Source organism: Mobula birostris, chromosome 28 (assembly GCF_030028105.1).
Source record: "Mobula birostris isolate sMobBir1 chromosome 28, sMobBir1.hap1, whole genome shotgun sequence".
In the NCBI taxonomy this organism is placed as follows: Eukaryota; Metazoa; Chordata; class Chondrichthyes; order Myliobatiformes; family Myliobatidae; genus Mobula; species Mobula birostris.
This window is the reverse complement of record NC_092397.1, coordinates 372,494-394,908: the sequence shown is the minus strand read 5'-3', so window position 1 is coordinate 394,908 and position 22,415 is coordinate 372,494. Positions and strand designations below refer to the sequence as shown.

The following is a 22,415-nucleotide window of genomic DNA, read 5'->3' as shown; positions in this document are numbered from 1 at the left end:
ATACTCACACATCATGTCACGATGTACACACAGGCGTGGCCTTTCACACAGATGTAGCATCTAGACCAACACGTCGATACACACTGAACCATACGTGAGGCAAACCACACTTGTCCAAGCACGGTTACTGTCATGATGTTACACAATATGCATACACACACACACACACACACACACACATTCATTCTGTATTATATAAACACACATTCATTCTGTATTATATAAACACATATTCATTCTGTATTATATAAACAATATCAGTGAGTGAGTCCCTCCGTTGGTCAGAGCTGACCCTGGATATTGTGCCCTAGATGTCTAGATATGCAAGTTTGGGCAGTACGATAAGGAGAGCAAATTGTGTCCCCTCCCTCCACGCATCTGATGAACCCAATATAGCAGCATCGCAGGAGTTGCCAGTCAGCATCGAACTCACTGTCGGACTGCCTTAGATTAGATTAGATTAGATTCAACTTTATTGTCATTGTGCCAAGTACAGATACAAAGCCAATGAAATGCATTTAGCATCTGACCAGAAGTGCAAAGGAGTAGTATTATTTACAAAATAACTGAATAAAAAAAGTGCTACAGCACACAAATATAAAAGTACTGAGACAGTACAATACGGGTGCAATACTGCTTAGCGCTGTGATGTGAGGTTCAGCAGTGTCACAGCCTCAGAGAAGAAGCTCTTCCTGTGCCTGCTGGTGCGGGAGCGGAGGCTCCTGTAGGACCTACCAGATGGGAGGAGAGGAAAAAAGTCCATGGTTAGGGTGAGTTGCATCCCTGATAATGCTTTTCGCCCTGCCCAGGCAGCGTTTACAGTAGATGGTCTCAATGGTGGGCAATTGGGTGCCGATAATCCGCTGGGCAGTTTTCACCACACGCTGGAGTGCTTTGCGGTCCGATACGGGACAATTTCCATACCACACTGAGATGCAGTTGGTGAGTATGCTCTCAATGGTACAGTGGTAAAGGTCCATCAGTATCCTGGGACAGAGGGTTTTTCCTCAGGCTTTACTCCCGAAGCCTTCCCCATGAGTGAGTATAGCCACAAGGCAGCGGAGGTTTGAGATCAGAGTTTTCCTTCTCCTTGATGAGCTGCCAACCATGGCCAATGAGCCCCATCTGCATGAAGTGAATGGTTTCTAAGGTGCCAGTAACCCGCCTTTGCCCCTTCTCCTATCAGTAGAAATGGTTCCACTGGGCTGCATCTGAAGGCCAGGAGCTGGACTTGGTTGTCAGAGGCTATATGAGGCACACACCATTGAGCATTTAATAGGTAGTGGGAGCTTGTCCCTGTTACCACCACCAGCTATAACAACCTTAAGGAAAATATCAATATGCACAGTAATGTATATTTTCGGCCTTAACACGCTACTCTTATATGTGTACACAACCCTGATTTTTATTTAATATACACAGGAATGAATTCTATTTGTATAATAGACACTGTACTGAGTTTGTATGCATAGCTCAAACTGTGTAATACCCACACGACTAAAACATCATACCTCATACACAGTACTGCAGAGTAAAATACAGTCCCAACATAACAACAGGATTAAGTAAGCGTTGAATATTATAGACTGTATCAACATTGCTTTAAAGTCACAGAGAGAGTCAGCCCTTCAGCCCATCAAATCTATGCTGACCATCACCTCCCTATTTAAACCAACCCTACATGGTAATCACTAACAGTGAATAATTTATACTACATGTATCCTATTTACACTAATCCATAAGGCATAGGAGCAGAATTAGGCCATTTGGCCCATCAAGTCTGCTCCGCCATTCAATCATGGCTGATCCTTTTTCTCCCCTCCTCTCCCCTCCTCAGCCCCACTCCCCGGCCTTCTCTGCGTAACCTTTGATGCCGTATCCAATCAAAAACCCATCAATCTCTGCCTTAAATACACACAACGACCTGGTCTCCTTAACTGCCTGTGGTAACAAATTCACCACCCTCTGGCTAAAGAAATTTCTCCGCATCTCTGTCTTAAATGGACGCCCCTCTATCCTGAGGCTGTGTCCTCTTGTCCTAGACTCCCCCACCATGGGAAACATCTACTCTGTCTAGGCCTTTCAACATTCGAAAGGTTTCAATGAGATTACCCCCCGACACACACTTCTAAGTTCAAACAAATACAAACCCAGAGCCATCAAACGTTCCTCGTATGATAACCCTTTCATTCCCAGAATCATCCTTGTGAACCTCCTCTGGACCCTCTCCAATGCCAGCACACCTCTTCTAAGATGAGGGGACCAAAACTGTTCACAATACTCAAGTACCTCACCAGTACCTTATAAAGCCTCAGCATCACATCCCTGCTCTTGTATTCTGGACTATTGAAATGAATGCTAACGTGGCATTTGCCTTCCTCACTACTAACTCTACCTGCAGATTAACCTTCAGGCATTTCTGCACAAGGACTCCCAAGTCCCTTTGCATCTCCGTTTTTTGCATTTTCTTCCATTTAGAAAATAGTCTGCACATATATTTCTACTACCAAAGTACATGACCATGCATTTTCCAACATTGTACACTTTCTTGCCAATTCTCCTAATCTGTCTAAATCCTTCTGCAGCCTACCTGTTTCCTCAACACTACCTGCCCCTCCACCAATCTTGGTATCATCTGCAAACCTGGCAACAAAGCCATCTATTCCATCATCTAAATCATTGATATACAGCGCTTAAAAGAAGTGGTTCCAACAACCAGCCCCTGCGGAACACCAACAGGCAGCCAACCAGAAAAAGATCCTTTTATTCCCACTCAGTCTCTCCTACCAATTAGCTAATGCTCTAACCATGTTAGTAACTTTCCTGTAATGACTCATCTCCTTCTACCGTGAGCCACAAACTTATCAATCACCCCTGCTGAGTTATTAACATGAGTTATTAACTTCAAACTTTCTGCATAATCACTCAAAGAGCTGAACTGCATGTGCTTGCAACGAGAACTGTATAACTCATCTCCTTCTACCTTAGGCCACAAACTTATCAGTCACCCCTGCTGTGGACACTTTCTGGAGGTCCAAGATCCGTATGCTCCATGGCCGCTGGACTAAGTGTGTAAATGTAGGAGGGGACTGTGTTGAAAAATAAATGTGCTAGGTTTTTTAAAATTGACTCCTTCTACATTAGGCCACAAACTTATCAATCACTCCTCGTAGGCTTTTAATTTGTTAAGCAGCCTCATGTGTGGCACCTTGTCAAAGGCCTTCTGAACGACCAAATATACAACATCCACTCTATTCCCTTTATCTATCCTACTTGTAAACTCCTCAAAGAATTCCCACATGTTCATAAGGCTAGATTTTCGCTTAAGGAAATTATGTTGACTTTGTCCTGTCTTGTCCTGTGTCACCAAGTACTCCATAACCTCATCCTTAACAATTGACTACAACATCTTCCTAACCACTGAGGTCAGGCTAACTGGTGTATAATTTCCTTTCTGCTGACTTCCTCCTTTCTTGAAGAGTGGAGTGACATTTGCAATTTTCCAGTCCTCTGGCACCATGCCAGCATCCGACAATTTTTGAAAGACCATTACTAATGTCTCCACAATCTCTGCGGCTACCTCTTTCAGAAACCTAGGGTGCAGTTCATCTCGTCCAGGTGACTTATGTAGGTCTTTCAGCTTTTTGAGCACCTTCTCCCTTGTAATGGTAACTGGACTCACTTCTCTTCCCTCACACCCTTCAGCATCTGGCATACTGCTAGTGTCTTCAACAGTGAAAACTGACGCAAAATACTCATTAAATTCATCTTTCATCTCCTTGTCCCCCCATTATTATTTTTCTGACCCCGTTTTCTAGCGGTCCTATATCCACGCTCATCTCTGTATTTTTTTACATATCTGAAAAACTTTTTACTATCCACTTTGATATTGTTTGAAAGTTTGCTTTTGTATTTCATCTTTTCCCCCCTAATGATTCTTTTAGTTGCTCTCTGTAGGTTTTAAAAGCTTCCCAATCCTCTATCTTCCCGCTAATTTTTGCTTTGTTGTCTGGCCTCTCTTTTGCTTTTACAATAGCTTTGACTTCCCTTGTCAGCCATGGTTGTAGTATTTTACCAGTTGAGTTGAGTTTTTTTTTTCTTCTTGGAATACATCTATCTGTACCTTCCTCCATTTTTCCCAAAAACTCACGCCATTGCTACTCTGCTGTCATTCCTGTCAGCATCTCCTTCCAATTTATATAACCGTATAACAATTACGACATGGAAACAGGCCATCTCTGCCCTTCTAGTCCGTGCCAAACTCTTACTCTCACCTAGTCCCACCGACCTGCACTCGGCCCATAACCCTCCATTCCTTTCCTGTCCATATAGCTGTCCAATTTAACTTTAAACGACAACATCGAACCTGCCTCAACCACTTCTGCTGGCCAATTCCTCCCTCATACCACTGTAATTTCCTTTAGCCTTTAATTTAATTAAGCCTTTAATTTCCTTTAGCTACTTTGGCCAATTCCGCTCTTATACCACTGTAAATTCCTTTACTCCACTGAAATACTGCTATGTCAGACCTTACTTTCTCTCTATCAAATTTCAAGTTGAACTCAATCATACTATAACCGCTGCCTCCTAAAGGTTCTTTTACCTTAAGCTCCCTAATCACCTCCCATTCATTACATAGTCCCTGGTAGGCTCAGTGACACACTGCTCTAAAAAGCCATCTTGTAGGCATTCAACAAACTCACTTTCTTGCAATCTTTTACCAGCTGGATTTTCCCAATCGACCTGTGTTTTAAAATCTCCCATGACTATCATAATATTGTCCTTTTGACATGCCTTTTCTGTTTCCTATTGTAATCTGTAGTCCACATCCCAGCCACTGTTGGGATGCCTGTATATAACTGCCATCAGGGTTCCCACATTGCATTTACTAACAGTGAATAATTTATATTACACAGATCCTACACTGTTCTCCCCACATTCCCACCAATTCCACATTCTAGCCCTCACCATCACATTGGCCAATTAACTCATCAGTGGGATGTGAGAGGATACCACAGCATCCAGGGGAAAGCCACACAGTCACAGGGAGAACATGCAAACTTCACACTCAGACAGTGCCGAGGGTTGGGATTATGAGGCAGTAGTTCTGTCGGGTGTACAAGGGAAGTCTGATTCTCCTATGTTCCCTGAATGTGCCCAGCTCTTTATTATGAGCTTGTTTTTACCATCGTCTACAAGAAATGCAATACTGTCTCCTCACTTACAGATAACCAAAGCATCGTATCTATTTTATGTAAAACTCAACCACATGACATACTGGGACAAGTCTTCACTGTTTGAAGTCTGGGCAGAACTAGTTACTGTACTGTATTACCAGACCCTTTCATTTCTGAGAATCGCAGGCTCACAGAGATTTAGCAGTACAAAGGGTCGGCTGGCCTTCACTCTTGTATTGGCTTTTATGGGGGCATCTTTGCTTTCTCTCCCTGTACTCCTGCATGTTTGCTTCCTCCAAGTAACGACTGAGCTCCCTTTAGAAAACTCGGATCAAACCAGCCTGTCAGGTATTGAGTTCTCGATACCTTTGATTCTTTTCATTCTCCTGTCATGACTAGAATTGAACTCCATGTTCTGTCCAGATCAATCTTCAATAAAAGTTTATCAGCACTTCCTGAAATTGTACACAATTACGCCTTGGACCACCTCCTTCAGAGAGAAATACATTGTCTTGTTACGTCTTACAATGCATCATTGCTTGACTTTGTACAGTTCACACGACACTAACCTAGAATGTTATACGATATGCAAGGACCAAGCTGCTTTGGATAGAATAGAATAGAACTTTATTGTCATTGCTCAGGGCAACGAGATTGCAGTGCTACTTCAGTCTGTGAAGAATCAGAATGAGGTTTAATATCATCACACGTCATGAAATTTGCTAACTTTATGGCATCAATACAATGAAATACATGATAAATATAGAGACAAAACTGAATTACTATAAGTATACACACAAAATGCTGGTGGAACGCAGCAGGCCAGGCAGCATCTATAGGAAGAAGTACAGTCGACGTTTCGGACCGACACCATTTGTCCTGACGAAGGGTCTCCGCCCGAAACGTCAACTGTACTTCTTTCTTCCTATAGATGCTGCCTGGCCTGCTGTGTTCCACCAGCATTTTGTGCGTGTTGCTTGAATTTCCAGCATCTGCACATTTCCTCGTGTTTGCGTACTGTAAGTATATACAGTATATGTCTATTAAGTAATTAAATAAGTCGTTGAAAAAAAAATAGAAAAGTAGTGAGGTAGTGTTCATGAGTTTACTGTCCATTTAGATATTTACAATGCATGTGGTAAGGCTTAATTTAAAAAAATAATTCCCAAGCCTCCTGAATTAGATTATTTATCTAGCGAAACAGCACGGGGTAGGCCATATCGACCTTTTGAGCCACAGTGACAAACCAGAGCTGAAATGGTTGCCACAAGAGGACACAGGTTTAAGGTGCTGGGGAGTAGGTACAGAGGAGATGTCAGGGGAAAGTTTTTCACACAGAGAGTGGTGAGTGCGTGGAACGGGCTGCCGGCGACGGTGGTGGAGGCGGATACGATAGGATCTTTTAAGAAACTTTTGGATAGGTACATGGAGCTTAGAAAAATAGAGGGCCATGGGTAAACCTAGTAATTTCTAAGGTAGGGACATGTTCAGCACAACTTTGCGGGCCGAAGGGCCTGTATTGTGCTGTAGGTTTTCTATATTCCTATGTTTCTAAACCCAGTCAGCCCTAACCTAATCACAGAACAATTTACAATCACCTATTACCTTACCCAGGACACCTTTGGACTATGAGAGAAATCTGGAGCACCCGGAAAATAATACTCTCCTTTATTACACAGTATACACATTTAAATTTGCCTGCATACTTGGTGATAGCTGATTTTATACACAGTGTGTGTGCATGTATGTATATATACATCGGGACCAGTTCCTCTTGCTCCAATTGAGCGGCTGCCCCAATTAGCTGAAGTTTCATGGAAATAGTTTTAAAAAAGACAAACTACTGTTAAACTGACTAACAAATTATGTATTTAAATAAAATATAGAAAACATTAGAACACCACTAATATTACTACAGTACTATATAACTGTGTATTAATTCCTACTAGTTAATAATAGACGAAGGAATTCTTCCAGTGTACGCCCCCATGTTCTTTTGATTGACTGTAAATGAACAAAATTACTGCAGACACCTAGTGTAGATAATGGACTGTCTTCATTGCCTTCCTGCATGAAGCAGTGTCAAAAATCACTGCTTTTTAACTTGGCATTGGCCCAACATAACACAAGCACACAAGGTGATGCTATTTAAAAACTGTTTGTTCTAAACATGGTGCACTGTCTAACAGTGCACACGATTGTCACTAGTTACAAACTGTTCAGTGACAGTCTCCTGCCCCAATTAAACGACATAAAGTCCCAAATAAACAGAGGAAATTCTGGTTATTTTCTTGATTTTTTTTTGTTCTTTAAGAGTTGTCCCAAATAAGCAGCTGCCCACTTTAACCGATGGTCCAATTATAGAATCCACTATATTTATAACATATTTGATTATGTAAAACACACAGTATCTAAAGGCATCCGTTAGTCTTGCGAGACCATGGATCTGCGCCTGGAAAGTCTTCACTCTCCAGGGCGCAGGCCTGGGCAAGGTTGTATGGACCAGCAGTTGCCCATGCTGCAAGTCTCCCCTCTCCACGCCACCAATGTTGTCCAAGGGAAGGGCATTAGGACCCATACAGCTTGGCACCAGTGTCGTCGCAGAGCAATGTGTGATTAAGTGCCTTGCTCAAGGACACAACACGCTGCCTCGGCTGGGGCTCGAACTCACGACCTTCAGGTCACTAGACCGATGCCTTAACCACTTGGCCACGTGCCCACACACACAGTATCTATTTCATTATTTAATACCCACCACACTGAGTCCCCTTGGCACAGTCTCACAGCCCTATCAAACCAGATAGCACCTTCTCCCTGTGACCGTGTAGGATTATCAGGGGTTCTCCCATTACCTCCCACATTGCCAGGTCATGTTGGTCGGTTGGTTTACTGACCACTGTGAATTGCCGCTAACATGCAGGTGAGTGGTCAGATCAGGAGAGAAAGGTTAGTAATGTGGAAAGGAAGAAATGAGATGATTGTAGGACTGGTATAAATTGGGCGTTTGATGATGAATACGGTGACAAACTTTAGGCCTGTTTCCATTGTGTGATATGATATAACCTCCATGTTAAATCCATATTCCCTGTGATACAGGATACACATAGAGCATCTTATTCATAATCAATCCATTACATTGTAATATCCATTGTAAAATATTTCCTTTTGATTATCTGGGCGGTATGGTGGCATAGGGATTAGCACGGTGTTTACAGTACAGGCAACCCAGGTTCAATTGTCACCACCTGCCTTTAAGGAGTTTGTACATTCACCCCGTGACCAGTCACAAACAAGAGAAAATTTGCAGATGTTGGAAATCCAAGCAACACACACAAATTGTCTGGAGGAATCCAGCAGGCCAGGTACCATCTATAGAAAAGAGTACAGTCAACGTTTCAGGCTGAGGCCCTTCATCAGGATTCCTAAATTACAATAAGAAATGTATATGAAATTTTAAATTAAGTAGTGCTAAAAGAGAGCAAAAATAAATTTCGAGGTAGTGTACACGGGTGCCTTGTCCATTCAGAAATCTGACAGCAGAGGGGAAAAATCTGTTCCTAAGACACTGAATGTGGACCTTCAGGTTCCTGTACCTCCTCCTCGATGGTCGCATTAAGGAGAGGACATAGTTACCCATTGGCATGTATATACTGTACACAGTGCCGGCTGATATGTAACCTGCAGAACTGCACGTGTACATGTCAAATAATGTGCAAAGTGCACTGAATAACAGACACAATGTTACCTAAGGACTTGTAAATTGTAAAATATGTACTGACCAGCTTTTAATATCCATTCAGCGATCCTCAGCAAGGAAGTAGCCCATGGCAGTATGCAGTTCACCTCCCAACACCCCAAGGCCTTTCCACGATCTGCAAAGTCCTTAGGAAAGGTGAGAGAGCACTCTCCACTTGCCTGTCTGACGGTAACTTTGCAAGGTCTTATATCTGACAGACCCCATCTGCCAATCGAAAGCTCATCCTTTCCACCACGAGAGAGCTTTTCACTCAGGCAAATCCAAGTGTGGCCCCTATCCTAGGACCCCACTAGGAGATATATCGCTGGTCTGGCGTCGTTGCCAGGTTTGAATCCTGGGACTCCCTCCTGTCGGGGCGGTGTTGTTGCGTAATGGTTAGCACAATGCTTCACAGTGCCAGCAGCCCAGGTACATTTCCTGCCATTGTTTGTACGTTGTCCCCGTGACTGTGTGGGTTTCCCCCGGGTGCTCAGGTTTCCTCCCACAGTCCAAAGATGTACCAATTGGTAGGTTAATTGGGCTTTGTAAATTGTCCCATGATTAAATAAATAAAGGCATCCTTTAGTCTTGCGAGACCATAGATCTGCGCCTGGAAAGTCTTCACTCTCCAGGGCGCAGGCCTGGGCAAGGTTGTATGGAAGACCAGCAGTTGCCCATGCTGCAAGTCTCCCCTCTCCATGACACTAATGTTGTCCAAGGGAAGGGCATTAGGACCCATACAGCTTGGCACCGGTGTCGTCGCAGAGCAATGTGTGATTAAGTGCCTAGCTCAAGGACACAACACGTTCCCTCGGCTGGATCTCGAACTCACAACCTTCAGGTAGCTAGTCCAATGCCTTAACCACATGGCCATGTGCCCACTGCCCCATGATTAGGCTAGGATTAAATTGGGGGATTGCTGGGTGGTGTGGCTCAAAGGATTGGAAGATCCTATTCTGCGCTGCATCTCAATAAATCGATTAACAAGTAAAGGAGGAAGAAGAATTCTTTAAATTATCTGTTGGGTAGAAAGAGCCTCCCGACCTGAGAGGAACAATATGGGAGATGATTGAGAGATTCTGAGAGACTCTTTTCCCTTTGTTCTGGGCCACAGTCTCAGGTTGGAGAGTTGACCTTTTGGGACAGACAGGAGGAGACATCTCTTCGTTCGCAGAGTGCGGGCCTTTGGAACTTCCTACTCTGCTCACTGAATGTACATAAAGACAGGCATTGATAATTTTCTGAGAGATACACGGATGAGTTGCAAAGGAGGGAGCCAAGAAAAAGTTGAGGGGTCTGGCTGCACCACTGTGAGCTCAGTACGCACTGCTCTCTAAATCCCTGTCTTTCCATATGCTTTCAACCCACTGCTGTCACGTTGAGAACCTCCGAAGCCAGTGTTCCAGCTCTGTTGAACCATTTATCATCAGCTATTATATCCAATGTTCATATTCAACCATGTAACAAAGATTTCTAAGCCAATTTAATAAAGTTCTCAATCACAAAAGTAATAAAGCCCTAGTGTAGTGTATCCCAGCCACAAATCTAATAAAACTGTCTGTGTAATGTAATAATTCTGAGCTCCCAGCATGTAATTCAATGGTTTCCATTTAATATCAGCTGCTGTCTTAGGTAGTTTAATAACAGCACCATGAATATTGATCTTTTCAAAAGATTTCTCGATTGGACGGCATGGTAAATCTAAGTGGAGGCCTTACCCATGTGGTGCACCCTTTGATACGAACTTGTATTGTGGAAGTCGTACCGCTGGAATGTTTTCCAAACCCTACAGGCTAATACTTGATATCTGCAGCCAATGAAATTATTGGTCTGAAGATTTAAGATTATCTTTATTTGTCACATGCGTCGTTTGCGCCAAATCGCATGTGACGTTAGTGCTTGGAAGTGTCTCCATGCTTCCAGCATCAACATCGCATGCTCGCAATTTCCTAACCCTAACCCAAGCCCATATGTCTTTGAATGTGGGAGAAAACAGGAGAAATCAGGAAACCCACGCGGTCACGGGGAGAACGTACAAAGGCTCTACAGACAGCGGTGGGAATTGAACCCCAATCACCGGCGCTGCAAAGCGAAAACCTGACCTTTATGCTTCTGTGCTGTGATTCTAAATGCTGACAACATGCAGATGCTGAAAATCTGAAAGAAAACAGGAAGTGCTGTAAGTATTGAGCATCTGAGGAGAGAAGAAAAAACACCCTAACCCCAAATATTGCTCCTATGTCTTATGATGCTAGGGTTGATTTGGAGAGCAGGTTTTCAGAATCAGAATCAGGTTTATTATCACCAGTATGTGACATGAAATGTGTTAACTTAGCAGCAGTTCAATGCAATACATAATCCAGTAGAGAAAAAAAAAACATTTAAAAAAAAATAAATAAACAAGTAAATCAATTCCATATATTGAATAGATTTTTAAAAACCTGCAGAAACAGAAATACTGTAATTTTTAAAAAAAGTGAGGTAGTGTCCAAGGGTTCAATGTCCATTTAGGAATCGGATGGCAGAGGGGAAGAAGCTGTTCCTGAATCACTGAGTGTGTGCCTTCAGGCTTCTGTGTCTCCTACCTGATGGTAACAGTGAGAAAAGGGCATGCCCTGGGTGCTGGAGGTCCTTAATAATGGACCCTGCCTTTCTGAGACGCCGCTCCCTAAAGATATCCTGGGTGCTTTGTAGGCTAGTGCCCAGGATGGAGCTGACTAGATTTACAACTTTCTGCAGCTTCTTTCAGTCCTGAGCAGTAGCCGCCCCCCCCCCCATACCAGACAGTGATGCAGCTTGTCAGAATGCTCTCCACGGTACAATTATAGAAGTTTTTGAGTGTATTTGTTGACGTGCCAAATCTCTTCAAACTCCTAATAAAGTATAGCCGCTGTTTTATCTTCTTTATAACTGCATCAATATGTTGGGACCAGGTTAGATCCTCAGAGATCTTGACAACCAGGAACTTGAAGCTGCTCACTCTCTCCACTTCTGATCCCTCTATGAGGATTGGTATGTGTCCTTCGTCTTACCCTTCCTGAAGTCCAAAATCAGCTCTTTCATTTTGCTGACGTTGAGTGCCAGGTTGTTGCTGCGGCACCACTCCACTAGTTGGCATATCTCACTCCTGTACGCCCTCTCGTCACCACCTGAGATTCTACCAACGATGGTTGTATCGTCAGCAAATCTATAGATGGTGTTTGAGCTATGCCTAGCCACACAGTCATGGGTATACAGAGAGTAGAGCAGTGGGCTAAGCACACACCCCCGAGGTGCACCAGTGTTGATTGTCAGCGAGGAGGAGATGTTATCACCAATGCACACAGGTTGTGGTCTTGCGGTTAGGAAGTCGAGGCAGTGGGAGAGTCTAGGACCAGCTGGCACTGGTCAAGTGTAAAAGGATGTCACTTTAGAAGAGAGATGAGGAGGAATTTCTTTAGCTAGAGGGTAATGAACCTGTGGAATTCATTGCCACAGACGGCTGATGGCTTCTTGATTAGTAAGGGTGTCAAAGGTTATTGGGGTGAAGACAGAAGATTGAATGGATTGAGATGGAAAATCAGTCAGCCGTGATTGAGAAAGTAGACTTGATGGGCCAAAAAGCCTAAAAATTCTTCTCCAATGCCATATCACTGGACTGGGAGTTCACATGTCGTAGGACAGAGAGGAGAGGGTTAACACTCATTTACTGCTCTGCTCCGTGCCCTCAGGGTGTTGGAATTCTGAGTCTAATGATGCAAAGTATTGTTTCGACTGTTGTTACTGTGTGGACTGATTTTACAACTAAGTTCCTCACTGTATAATAACATAAGAATTAAATGGCCTATTTGATCCTTCAATTAGGTTTTGGTGGGACGAGACAAGCAGGTGACCTAGAAACAGGGAAAATGTTGTGGGATCTCCAGTTTGTATCGGAGGGATCAGATTCATTTGTTGGAGAAACTTAGTGGGTTAGGCCATTCCTGTGAGAGAAAATGGACAGTCAATGTTTTGGGTCAAGATGCTGCATCTGGATTGAACTAATTTGGTTGTTTGGTTTTCACGGACCTTCAAGGAGAGTCTGGATATACAAGGGTTGTTTTCATTAACTTCCTCTAACTTCCATTCAGCATTTGGTCAGTTACTTTCTATGCCTTGGTAATTCGAATACTCGCCTAGATACTTTTTTAGATGTTGTGAGACTACCTGCCTCAATTACTTCTATTGCTGTCTCAGCAAGTGTATTCCAGAATACAACCAGCCCCTCACTGAAAAAATTCCCTTATCCCCTCAAAGCCGATCAAACATCACTTTAATCATATGCGCTCCGGTCTTAAAATGCCGTGGGATGGCACAGTAGTGTAGTGGTTAGCACAACCTTTTACAGTACTGGTGACCCGGGTTCAAATCCCACCGCTGCCTGTAAGGAGTTTGTACTTTCTCACCGTTACTGGGTGGGTTTCCTCTGGGTGTTCTGACTTCCTCCCACTATCCAAAGTGTACCGGTTAGTAGGCCAATTGGTCATTGTAAGTTGTCCCATAATTAATAGGATTAAATTGGGGGATTGCTGGGCAGTGTGGCTCAAAGGAATGGAAGGGGCTGCTCCATGCTGTATCTCAATAAGTAAACATCTCTGCTTTGGGGAAATGTTTCCTACTCTTGACTGATCCATTCTCACAACTTTGTACACCTCATTCGGGCTCCCATTCAGCTACTGTGACTTTGCCACGCTTTGTTAATAACACATTTGATGTGCCCAATGTGTAATAAGACCATAAGATATAGGAGCAGAACTAGGCCACTTGGCCCATCGCGTCTGCTCCGCCATTCCATCTTGGCTGATTTATTATCCTTCTCAACCCCAATCTCCTGCATTCTTCCCGTAACCTTTGACACCCTGATTAATCAAGAACCTATCAACCTCCTCCTTAAATATGTCCAATTAACTTGTCCTGCACAGCTGTCTGTGGCAATTAATTCATCACTCTTTAGCCTCATCTCTGTTCTAAATGAATGTCCCTTCATTGTCCCCCTATTCCTGACTCAACCACTGTAGGAAACATCCTCTCCATATCCACCCTATCCAGGCCTTTCAATGTTCAACAGGTTTCAATTTGCCACACTATATCCCATCTGCCACTTCCTTGCCCATTCTCTCAAACTGTCCAAGTACTTCTGCCTGCTCCCTTCTTCCTGACCATTACCTGCCCCTCCATCTACCTTTGTATCATCTGCAAACTTGGCTACAAAGTTGTCGATTCTGTGATCCAAATCGTTGACCGATAATGTGAAAAGAAATGGTCCCAACATAGACCCCTGGAACACCACTAGGCACTGACATCCAACCAGAAAAGATCCCTCTTTATTCCCACTCTTTGCTTCCTGACAGTCAGCCAATCTTCTACTGGGCAAAAGGAAACCATGCTGATTTTGGCCTATTTTATCATGCACCTCCAAGTACCCCGAAACCTTATCTTTAATAATGGACTCCAACATCTTCCCAACCACCGAAGTCAGGTTAATTGGCCTATAATTTCCTTCACCCTGCTTCCCTCATGCCTCCACAATCTCTTCAGCTATCTCGTTCAGAAACCTGGAGTGTAGTCCATCTGTCCCAGGTGACTGATCTACTTTCAAACCTTTGAGCTTCCCAAGCACCTTCTCCTATGTAATAGCAACTGCTTTCACTTCCATCGCCTGACGCTCTCGAATTTCTGACATACTGCTAGTGTCTTCCACTGACGACTGATGCAAAGTACTTATTAAGCTCATCTGCTATTACTTTGACCCCCATTACAACCTCTCCAGCGTGGTCCAATATCGACTCTCACCTTTCTTTTACTCTTTATACAATATATCTGAAAAAAAAATCTTTTTGTATACCTCTTTTATTATTGGCTAGCTTACCTTAATATTTCATTTTTATGGCCTTTTTAGTTCCCTTCTGTTGGTTTTTAAAAGTTTCCCAATCCTCTTAACTTCCCACTAATTTTGTTCTTTGGGTATTATGTTGTATTTGCCTTTCCTCGTCAGCCGCGATTGCCTCATATCTCCTTAGCATTCTCCTTTGTCTTTGGAATGTATCTACCTTGTGCCTTGCAAGTTGGCCCCAGAAATCCCAGCCATCGCTGTTCTGCTGTCGTCCTTGTTAGTGCTCGCTTAGAGTCATAGAGAAGTACAGCTTAAGAACGGGTCCTTCAATCCATTAGTCCATGCCAAAACTATTTAAAGTGGTTACTCCCATTGACCATAGCCCTCCATACCCCTACCATCCATGTACCTATCCAAACTTCTCTTCAATGTGACATGAGGGGGCGTAGTTGGGTGGGACTAAAACCAGAGGTCATGGGTTAAGGGTGAAATCGAGCTCGCAGGCACTACTTGTGCTGGCAGCTCGTTCCTCTCTCTCACCACCCTCTGAGTGAAGAAGTTTCCCCTCATGTTCCTCTTAATTTTTTCACCTTTCACCCTTAACCCATGACCTCTGGTTTTAGTCCCACCCAACCTCAGTGGAAAAAACCTGCTTGCATTAACCCTGTCTATACCTCTCATAATCTCTATAGAGAGAGTCCAGAGGAGATTTACAAGGATGTTGCCTGGATTGGAGAGCAATGCCTTATGAGAATAGGTTGCGTGAACTTGGCCTTTTTTCCTTGGAACAAAGGAGGATGAAAAGTGACTTGATAGAGGTGTATAAGAAGATTAGAGGCATTGATTACGTGGATAGCCAGAAGCTTTTTCCCAGGGCTGAAATGGCTAACATGAGGGGGGCGTAGTTTTAAGGTGCTTGGACATAGGTACAAGAGGGATGTCAGAGGTAAGTTTTTCACACAGAGTGTAGAATGCACTGCCAGAAAAGGTGGTAGAAGTGGATACAATAGGGTCTCTTAAAAGATAGGTACATGGACCTTAGAAAAATAGAGGGCTATGTGGTTGAGAAATTCTAAGCAGTTTCTAGAGTAGGTGACATGGTCGGCACAACGTTGTGGGCCGAAGGGCCTGTAATGTGCTGTAAATTTCTATGTTTCTATCAAATCTCCTCTCAGTCTTCTATGTTCTAAGGAACACAGTCCTAACCTATTCAATCCTTCCTTATAACTCAGGTCCTCCAGACCTGGCAACACCCTTGTAAATTCTCTCTGTACTCGTTCAACCTTGTTTACATTTTTCCTGTAGGTAGGTGACCAAAACTGCACACGATACTCCAAATTAGGCCTCACCAATGTCTTGTACTTCAAAATAACATCTCATCTCCTATACTCAATACTTTGATTTATGAAGGCCAATGTGACAAAAGCTTTCTTTACAACCCTATCTACTTGTGATAGGATCTCCCTATCTTCCAATCAACTTTGGCCAACTCCTTTGTCATGCCTCTGTAATTTCCTTTACTCTATGTTCACTAGGTTCACGAGGTTAATTCCCGGGATGGCGGGACTGTCATATGTCGAAAGATTGGAGCGACTGGGCTTGTATACACTGAAATTTAGAAGGATGAGAGGGAATCTGATTGAAACATATAAGGTTATTAAGGGATTGGACACACTGGAGGCAGGAAGCATGTTCCCGCTGATGGGTGAGTCCAAAACCAGAGGCCACAGTTTAAGAATAAGGGGTAGGCCATTTAGAACGGAGTTGAGAAAAAACTTTTTCACCCAGAGAGTGGAGGATATATGGAATGCTCTGCCCCAGAAGGCAGTGGAGGCCAAGTCTCTGGATGCTTTCAAGAAAGAGATAGTATAGAGCTCTTAAAGATAGCGGAATCAAAGGTTATGGGGATAAGGCAGGAACTGGATACTGAATGTGGATGATCAGCCACGATCACAGTGAATGGCGGTGCTGGCTCGAAGGGCCGAATGGCCTACTCCAGCACCTATTGTCTATTGTAATACTGATACACCTGACTTTATCTTCTCCCTCACAAACAGCATAGTGAATTGTATCATATTATGATCATTGTCTCCTAAGAGGTTCCTTTACCTCAAGCTTTCTAATCAAATCTGCTTCATTACACAACACCTAATCCAGAGTAACTGATCCCCACAACCTGTTCTAAAAAGCCATCTCATGGGAATTCCACAAGTCCCCTCTCTTAGGATCAAGTACCAACCTGATTTTCTCAATCTACCTGAATTTTTAAATCCCCCATGGCTATCATAACATATCCTTATTACATGCTTTTTCTATATTCCATATCCTGGCCACTTCTGTATATATCTCCCATAAGGGTCTTTTTACCCTTGAAGTTTCTTAACTCTTAACTCTACCCACAAGGATTCTATATCTTCTGATCTCATGTCACCTCTTTCTAAGGAATTGATTTTATTTTTTACCAACAGAGCTACCCCATCCCTTCTGCCTACCTGCCTGTCCTTTCAATACAATGTGTATCCTTGGATGTTAAGGTCCCAACTATGATTTCCTTTCAGCAATGACTCAGTGATGCCCACAATGTCATACCTACCAATCCCTAAATGCACTACAAGATCAGTTATCCTGCATGCATTCAAATAAAACACTTTCAGTCCTATATTCATCACCCTTTTCGATTTTGCCCCCGTGTTACACTTCAACCCATCCCACTGACTGCAATTGTGCCCTGTCTTCTGATTGTCCCTTCTCACAGTCTGATAATACAATGCATTGACTTGTATACCAACTGCCCCATCCTCAACCCTATCACTCTGGTTCTCACTACCCCCTCCCACCAAATTAGTTTAATTGAGTAGGTTAAGCCCATATTCTCAGAGTTTAGGAAAACGTGAGGAGTTCTTATGGAATTCTTCAGACTGAAGTATAGCTTCTATCCCACATCGAACTATCAGACGGATCTCTCATCTAACCTTTACGATGGAGTTCTCAATGTGTCTGTCTTCTGTGTGTTGGTGTGTGTCCGTCTTCATCTCTTTATATATAATTTTTCTTAAAATTCTATCCTATAAATTCCTGCCAGAAAATGAATTTCAAGGTAGTACATGGTAACATATACATACTTTGATAATCAATTTTAAGATGGACTCTTACCCTCACCATCTACCTGGTTATGATCTTGCACTTTCTCATTTCCCTGCACTTTTTCATTAGCGTTTAGACTTTATTCTACATTGTTGTTGTTTAGCCGTATTCTGCCTCTGCACTGTGCAATTACATGAACAAGCTTTTCACTGTATCTTGGCACATTTGACAATAATAAACCAATAACAATACAAATACCAAACCAGGATCCTTAAAAGGATTGACAGACTGGATGCAGAGAAATATTTCTCCGGAGTGGGAAGTCGCACAGTATTGATGGTTTGGAATAGAACTGGCTTCCCTGTAGACGGCAGAAGGTGGTGGTGGAGAGGTGCTTCTCTTGACTGGAAGTCTGTCGCTATTAGTGTTCCACAAGGATTCATATTGGGACCTCTTGTTTTGTGATACACATAAATGATTTGGGGGAAGATGTAGATGGGTTGGTTAGAAAGTGTGTAGATGACAAAGACTGGTGGAGTTGCAAAGAGTGAAGGTTTTAAAGGATGCAGTATGATACAGATCAGATACAGTTATGGGTAAAGCAATGCCAGATGGAGTTTAATGCAAGCAATTGTAAAGTGTTGACGTTTGGCAAGTAGAATGCCAAGGAAAAATATACATCTAATGACAAATCCCCCCAAACAGTCTCGGGGTCCAATTTCAAAGCTCTCTGAATGTGACAATGCAATTGCAGGTAGATAAAGTGGTAAAGAAAGCACTTGTCATGCTTTCCTTCATCACTGGGGACACAGACAGTCAGAAGATCATGAGGTAGATGTATAAAACTTTCGTCCGGTTACACAATTGCCAGGAGACATATCGAGGCTTTGGAGAGGGTGCAGAAGAGGCTCGCCAGGATACTGCCTGGATTCGAGGGCGTGAGCTATAACAATCAGTTGGACAAACTTGAGTTGTTTTCTCTGGGGCATTGGAGTTTGAGGAGAGATCAGATAGAAGTTTATAAAGTTGTGAGAGGCATAGAAAGAGTAGGTAGTCAGAGTCTTTATGGAAGAGTAGGAATGTCAAATACCAGAGGACATGAGTGGGGGAATGTTTCAAGAGATTGAGTGAGGCAAATATTTACAGAGAGAGTGGTGGGTGCCTGAATGCACAAGGATGCCCCTTTAGAATGGAGATGAGGAGGAATTTCTTAAGCCAGAGGATGGAATAGCCAAGTAATTGGATGTATTTAAACCAGAGATTTATAGGTCAGGGAGTCAAAAGTTACGGGGAGAGAGGCAGAAGAATAGAGATGAGAGGGAAAATAAATCAGCCATGATGAAATAGTGGAGCAGACTTGATGGGCCAAATGGCTTTATATGCTCCTATGTGTTATGGTTTTATGGTGGTAGATGCAGATATGTTAGGGGTGTTTAAGAGGCTGTTAAACACATGAATGTGCTGGAAATGGAGCGATATGGACCATGTGCAGGGAATGGAGGGATATGGACCATGTGCAGGGAATGGAGGGAAATGGACCATGTGCAGGGAATGGAGGGAGATGGATCATGTACAGGGAATGGAGGGAGATGGACCATGTGCAGGGAATGGAGGGAGATGGACCATGTATAGGGAATGATGGAAGATGGACCATGTGCAGGGACTTGTGGGGTATGGACTGTGTGCAGAGAATGATGGGAGATGGACCATGTGCGGGGAATGATGGAAGATGGACCGTGTGCAGGGACTTGTGGGGTATGGACCGTGTGCAGAGAATGATGGGAGATGGACCATGTGCAGGGAATGATGGGAGATGGATCATGTGCACGGAATGATGGGACATGGACCATGTGCAGGGAATGATGGGAGATGGACTGTGTACGGGGAATGGAGGGAGGTGGACCATGTGCAGGGACTTGTGGGATATGGACCATGTGCAGGGAATGGAGGGAGATGGACCATATACAGGGAATGGAGGGAGATGGACAATGTGCAGGGAATGGAGGGAGATGGACCATGTGCAGGGACTTGTGGGATAGGGACCATGTGCAGGGAATGGAGGGAGATGGACCATGTACAGGGAACGATGGAAGATGGACCATGTGCAGGGACTTGTGGGATATGGACAATGTGCAGGGAATGGAGGGAGATGGACCATGTACAGGGAATGATGGAAGATGGACCATGTGCAGGGACTTGTGGGATATGGACCATGTGCAGGGAATGATAGGAGATGGACCATGTGCAGGGAATGATGGGAGATGGACCATGTGCAGGGAATGATGGGAGATGGACCATGTACAGGGAATGGGGGGAGATGGATCGTGTGCAGGGAATGATGGGAGTTGGACCGTGTGCAGGGAATGATGGGAGTTGGACCGTGTGCAGGGAATGATGGGAGATGGACCGTGTGCAGGGAATGATGGGAGATGGACCATGTACATGGAATGGAGGGAGATGGACCATGTACAGGGAATGATGGAAGATGGACCATGTGCAGGGACTTGTGGGATATGGACCATGTGCAGAGAATGGAGGGAGATGGACTGTGTGCAGGGACTTGTGGGATATGGACAGTGCAGGGAATGATGGGAGGTGGACCATGTGCAGGGACTTGTGGGATATGGACCATGTACAGGGAATGGAGGGAGATGGACCATGTACAGGGAATGGAGGGAGATGGACCATGTACAGGGAATGATGGAAGATGGACCATGTGCAGGGACTTGTGGGATATGGACCATGTGCAGAGAATGGAGGGAGATGGACTGTGTGCAGGGACTTGTGGGATATGGACAGTGTGCAGGGAATGATGGGAGGTGGACCATGTGCAGGGACTTGTGGGATATGGACCATGTACAGGGAATGGAGGGAGATGGACCATGTACAGGGAATGGAGGGAGATGGACCATGTACAGGGAATGATGGAAGATGGACCATGTGCAGGGACTTGTGGGATATGGACCATGTGCAGGGAATGGAGGGAGATGGACCATGTGCAGGGAATGGAGGGAGATGGACCATGTGCAGGGAATGGAGGGAGATGGACCATGTACATGGAATGGAGGGAGATGGATCATGTGCAGGGAATGATGGGAGATGGACCGTGTGCAGGGAATGATGGGAGATGGACCATGTGCAGGGAATGGAGGGAGATGGACCATGTACATGGAATGGAGGGAGATGGATCATGTGCAGGGAATGATGGGAGATGGACCGTGTGCAGGGAATGATGGGAGATGGACCATGTGCAGGGAATGGAGGGATATGCATCATGTGCAGACAAAAGCAGTTACTTTAATTTGACATCATGTTCAGCACAGAGTGGATGGACCAAACGGCTTTCTCCAGTGCTGTATGGTTCCATGTTCCATGTCCTCAGTTCAGAGAGTTCCTGCATTTAAGGGAGTCATGAACAACCGGCAACAGGTAGAAAATTAGATCGGGCATGGTGTTGCTGATTGGTGGGGCAGGCTCAAAGGCCAAATAATCCTCTCCATCTACTGGTAGCCATGTTGTGATGAGGTTTGGAGACCTCTTGCCTAACATCTCGTTGGGTTATCGGATTTAATAATGTTCTTGTGGAACAGCGTGCATGAGGGAATGGAAGATGTTGTGTGAAGGACAGATCACAGTTGGGTCCTTGGTCACTGATCATGGTAGGAAGCTTACTGAAATGATGGCATTTCACAAACTAGAAATGAGAAGCAAAGAGGGAACGAAGGCTTAAGATGTTGGATGTGATGGGATAAATCCGTTCCTCACAGCCTCATCCTGCACCAGAGATAAAAACTTATCAATGAGGAAAACAACTTAAACTATAGAGAGGAAAATCACTGCAGCCTTTTTCACATCAGGCATTTGGGCAGATTTTACAGCATTGGAAAAAAACTGCTTCCTGGCCTATCCACTGGCAGAGTCTGTGTGTACACACGTGGATACTCCCTGATCTTTCCACCGGCAGAGTCTGTGTGTACGGATACCTCCTGACCTTCCCACCAGCATAGAGCCCAATTACTTTTTGGTCTCCCGGAAAAAGTGCTTCACAAGATTATTTCCCAATCAAGGTCCCATAAATCTCTGTCTGTGGTCTTGCTGTTTTTCTCTGAGTGCAGGAATGAAAGAATTGTCCTTTCTCAAACCACATTCATTGTCTTGCTACTGCCCTGAAACTCTCGGGGCCTGTGCCGAGTGTTGTAGAATGGAATGCCACGGACAGTTTGCATGGAGTCAGCCTCCTTGGTGTCATAATGACAAATCAGCCTTTTCAACAATGTTGTTCAAAGGGTTAACATTGGCACAGTTCCCCAGGGGAATATCTTCCTCTGATTTTGATGGAAAGAGCCAATAAAGCCTCTGTTTAATGCCTCAACCAGAAAATGGCTTATCCGATAATGTCATGTTTCCTCAGTACTGCCTTGGGAGAGCTTCTGAGCAGGGGTAGGAATGTACAATGCAGACAGTAAAAAGATTTCACCTGCAAGTCTGTTGGGGTCATCTACTGTATCTCACGATCCCAGGGGCAACCTGTTTTACATCAGCGAGACCCAAATAGACCAGGACACCA

The 22,415-nt window shown here is 44.0% G+C and overlaps 1 protein-coding gene across 3 annotated transcripts in view; it reads left to right on the top strand.

The window, feature by feature from the left end:
- LOC140188829 (neurexin-1-beta-like) overlaps window positions 1–22,415 on the top strand; it is a 531,757-nt gene that overhangs the window by 483,048 nt on the left and 26,294 nt on the right. Inside the window, exon 7 of one of the 3 annotated variants that reach the window (XM_072245482.1) lies at window positions 10,910–10,931. The exons of 1 other annotated variant lie outside the window; for it this stretch is intronic. In XM_072245482.1, the coding sequence (XP_072101583.1) occupies window positions 10,910–10,931 (22 nt within the window). Of the gene's footprint in view, window positions 1–1,225; window positions 1,235–10,909; window positions 10,932–22,415 lie in introns of all 3 variants that reach the window. One more of the 3 variants, XM_072245483.1, reaches the window with a different exon arrangement.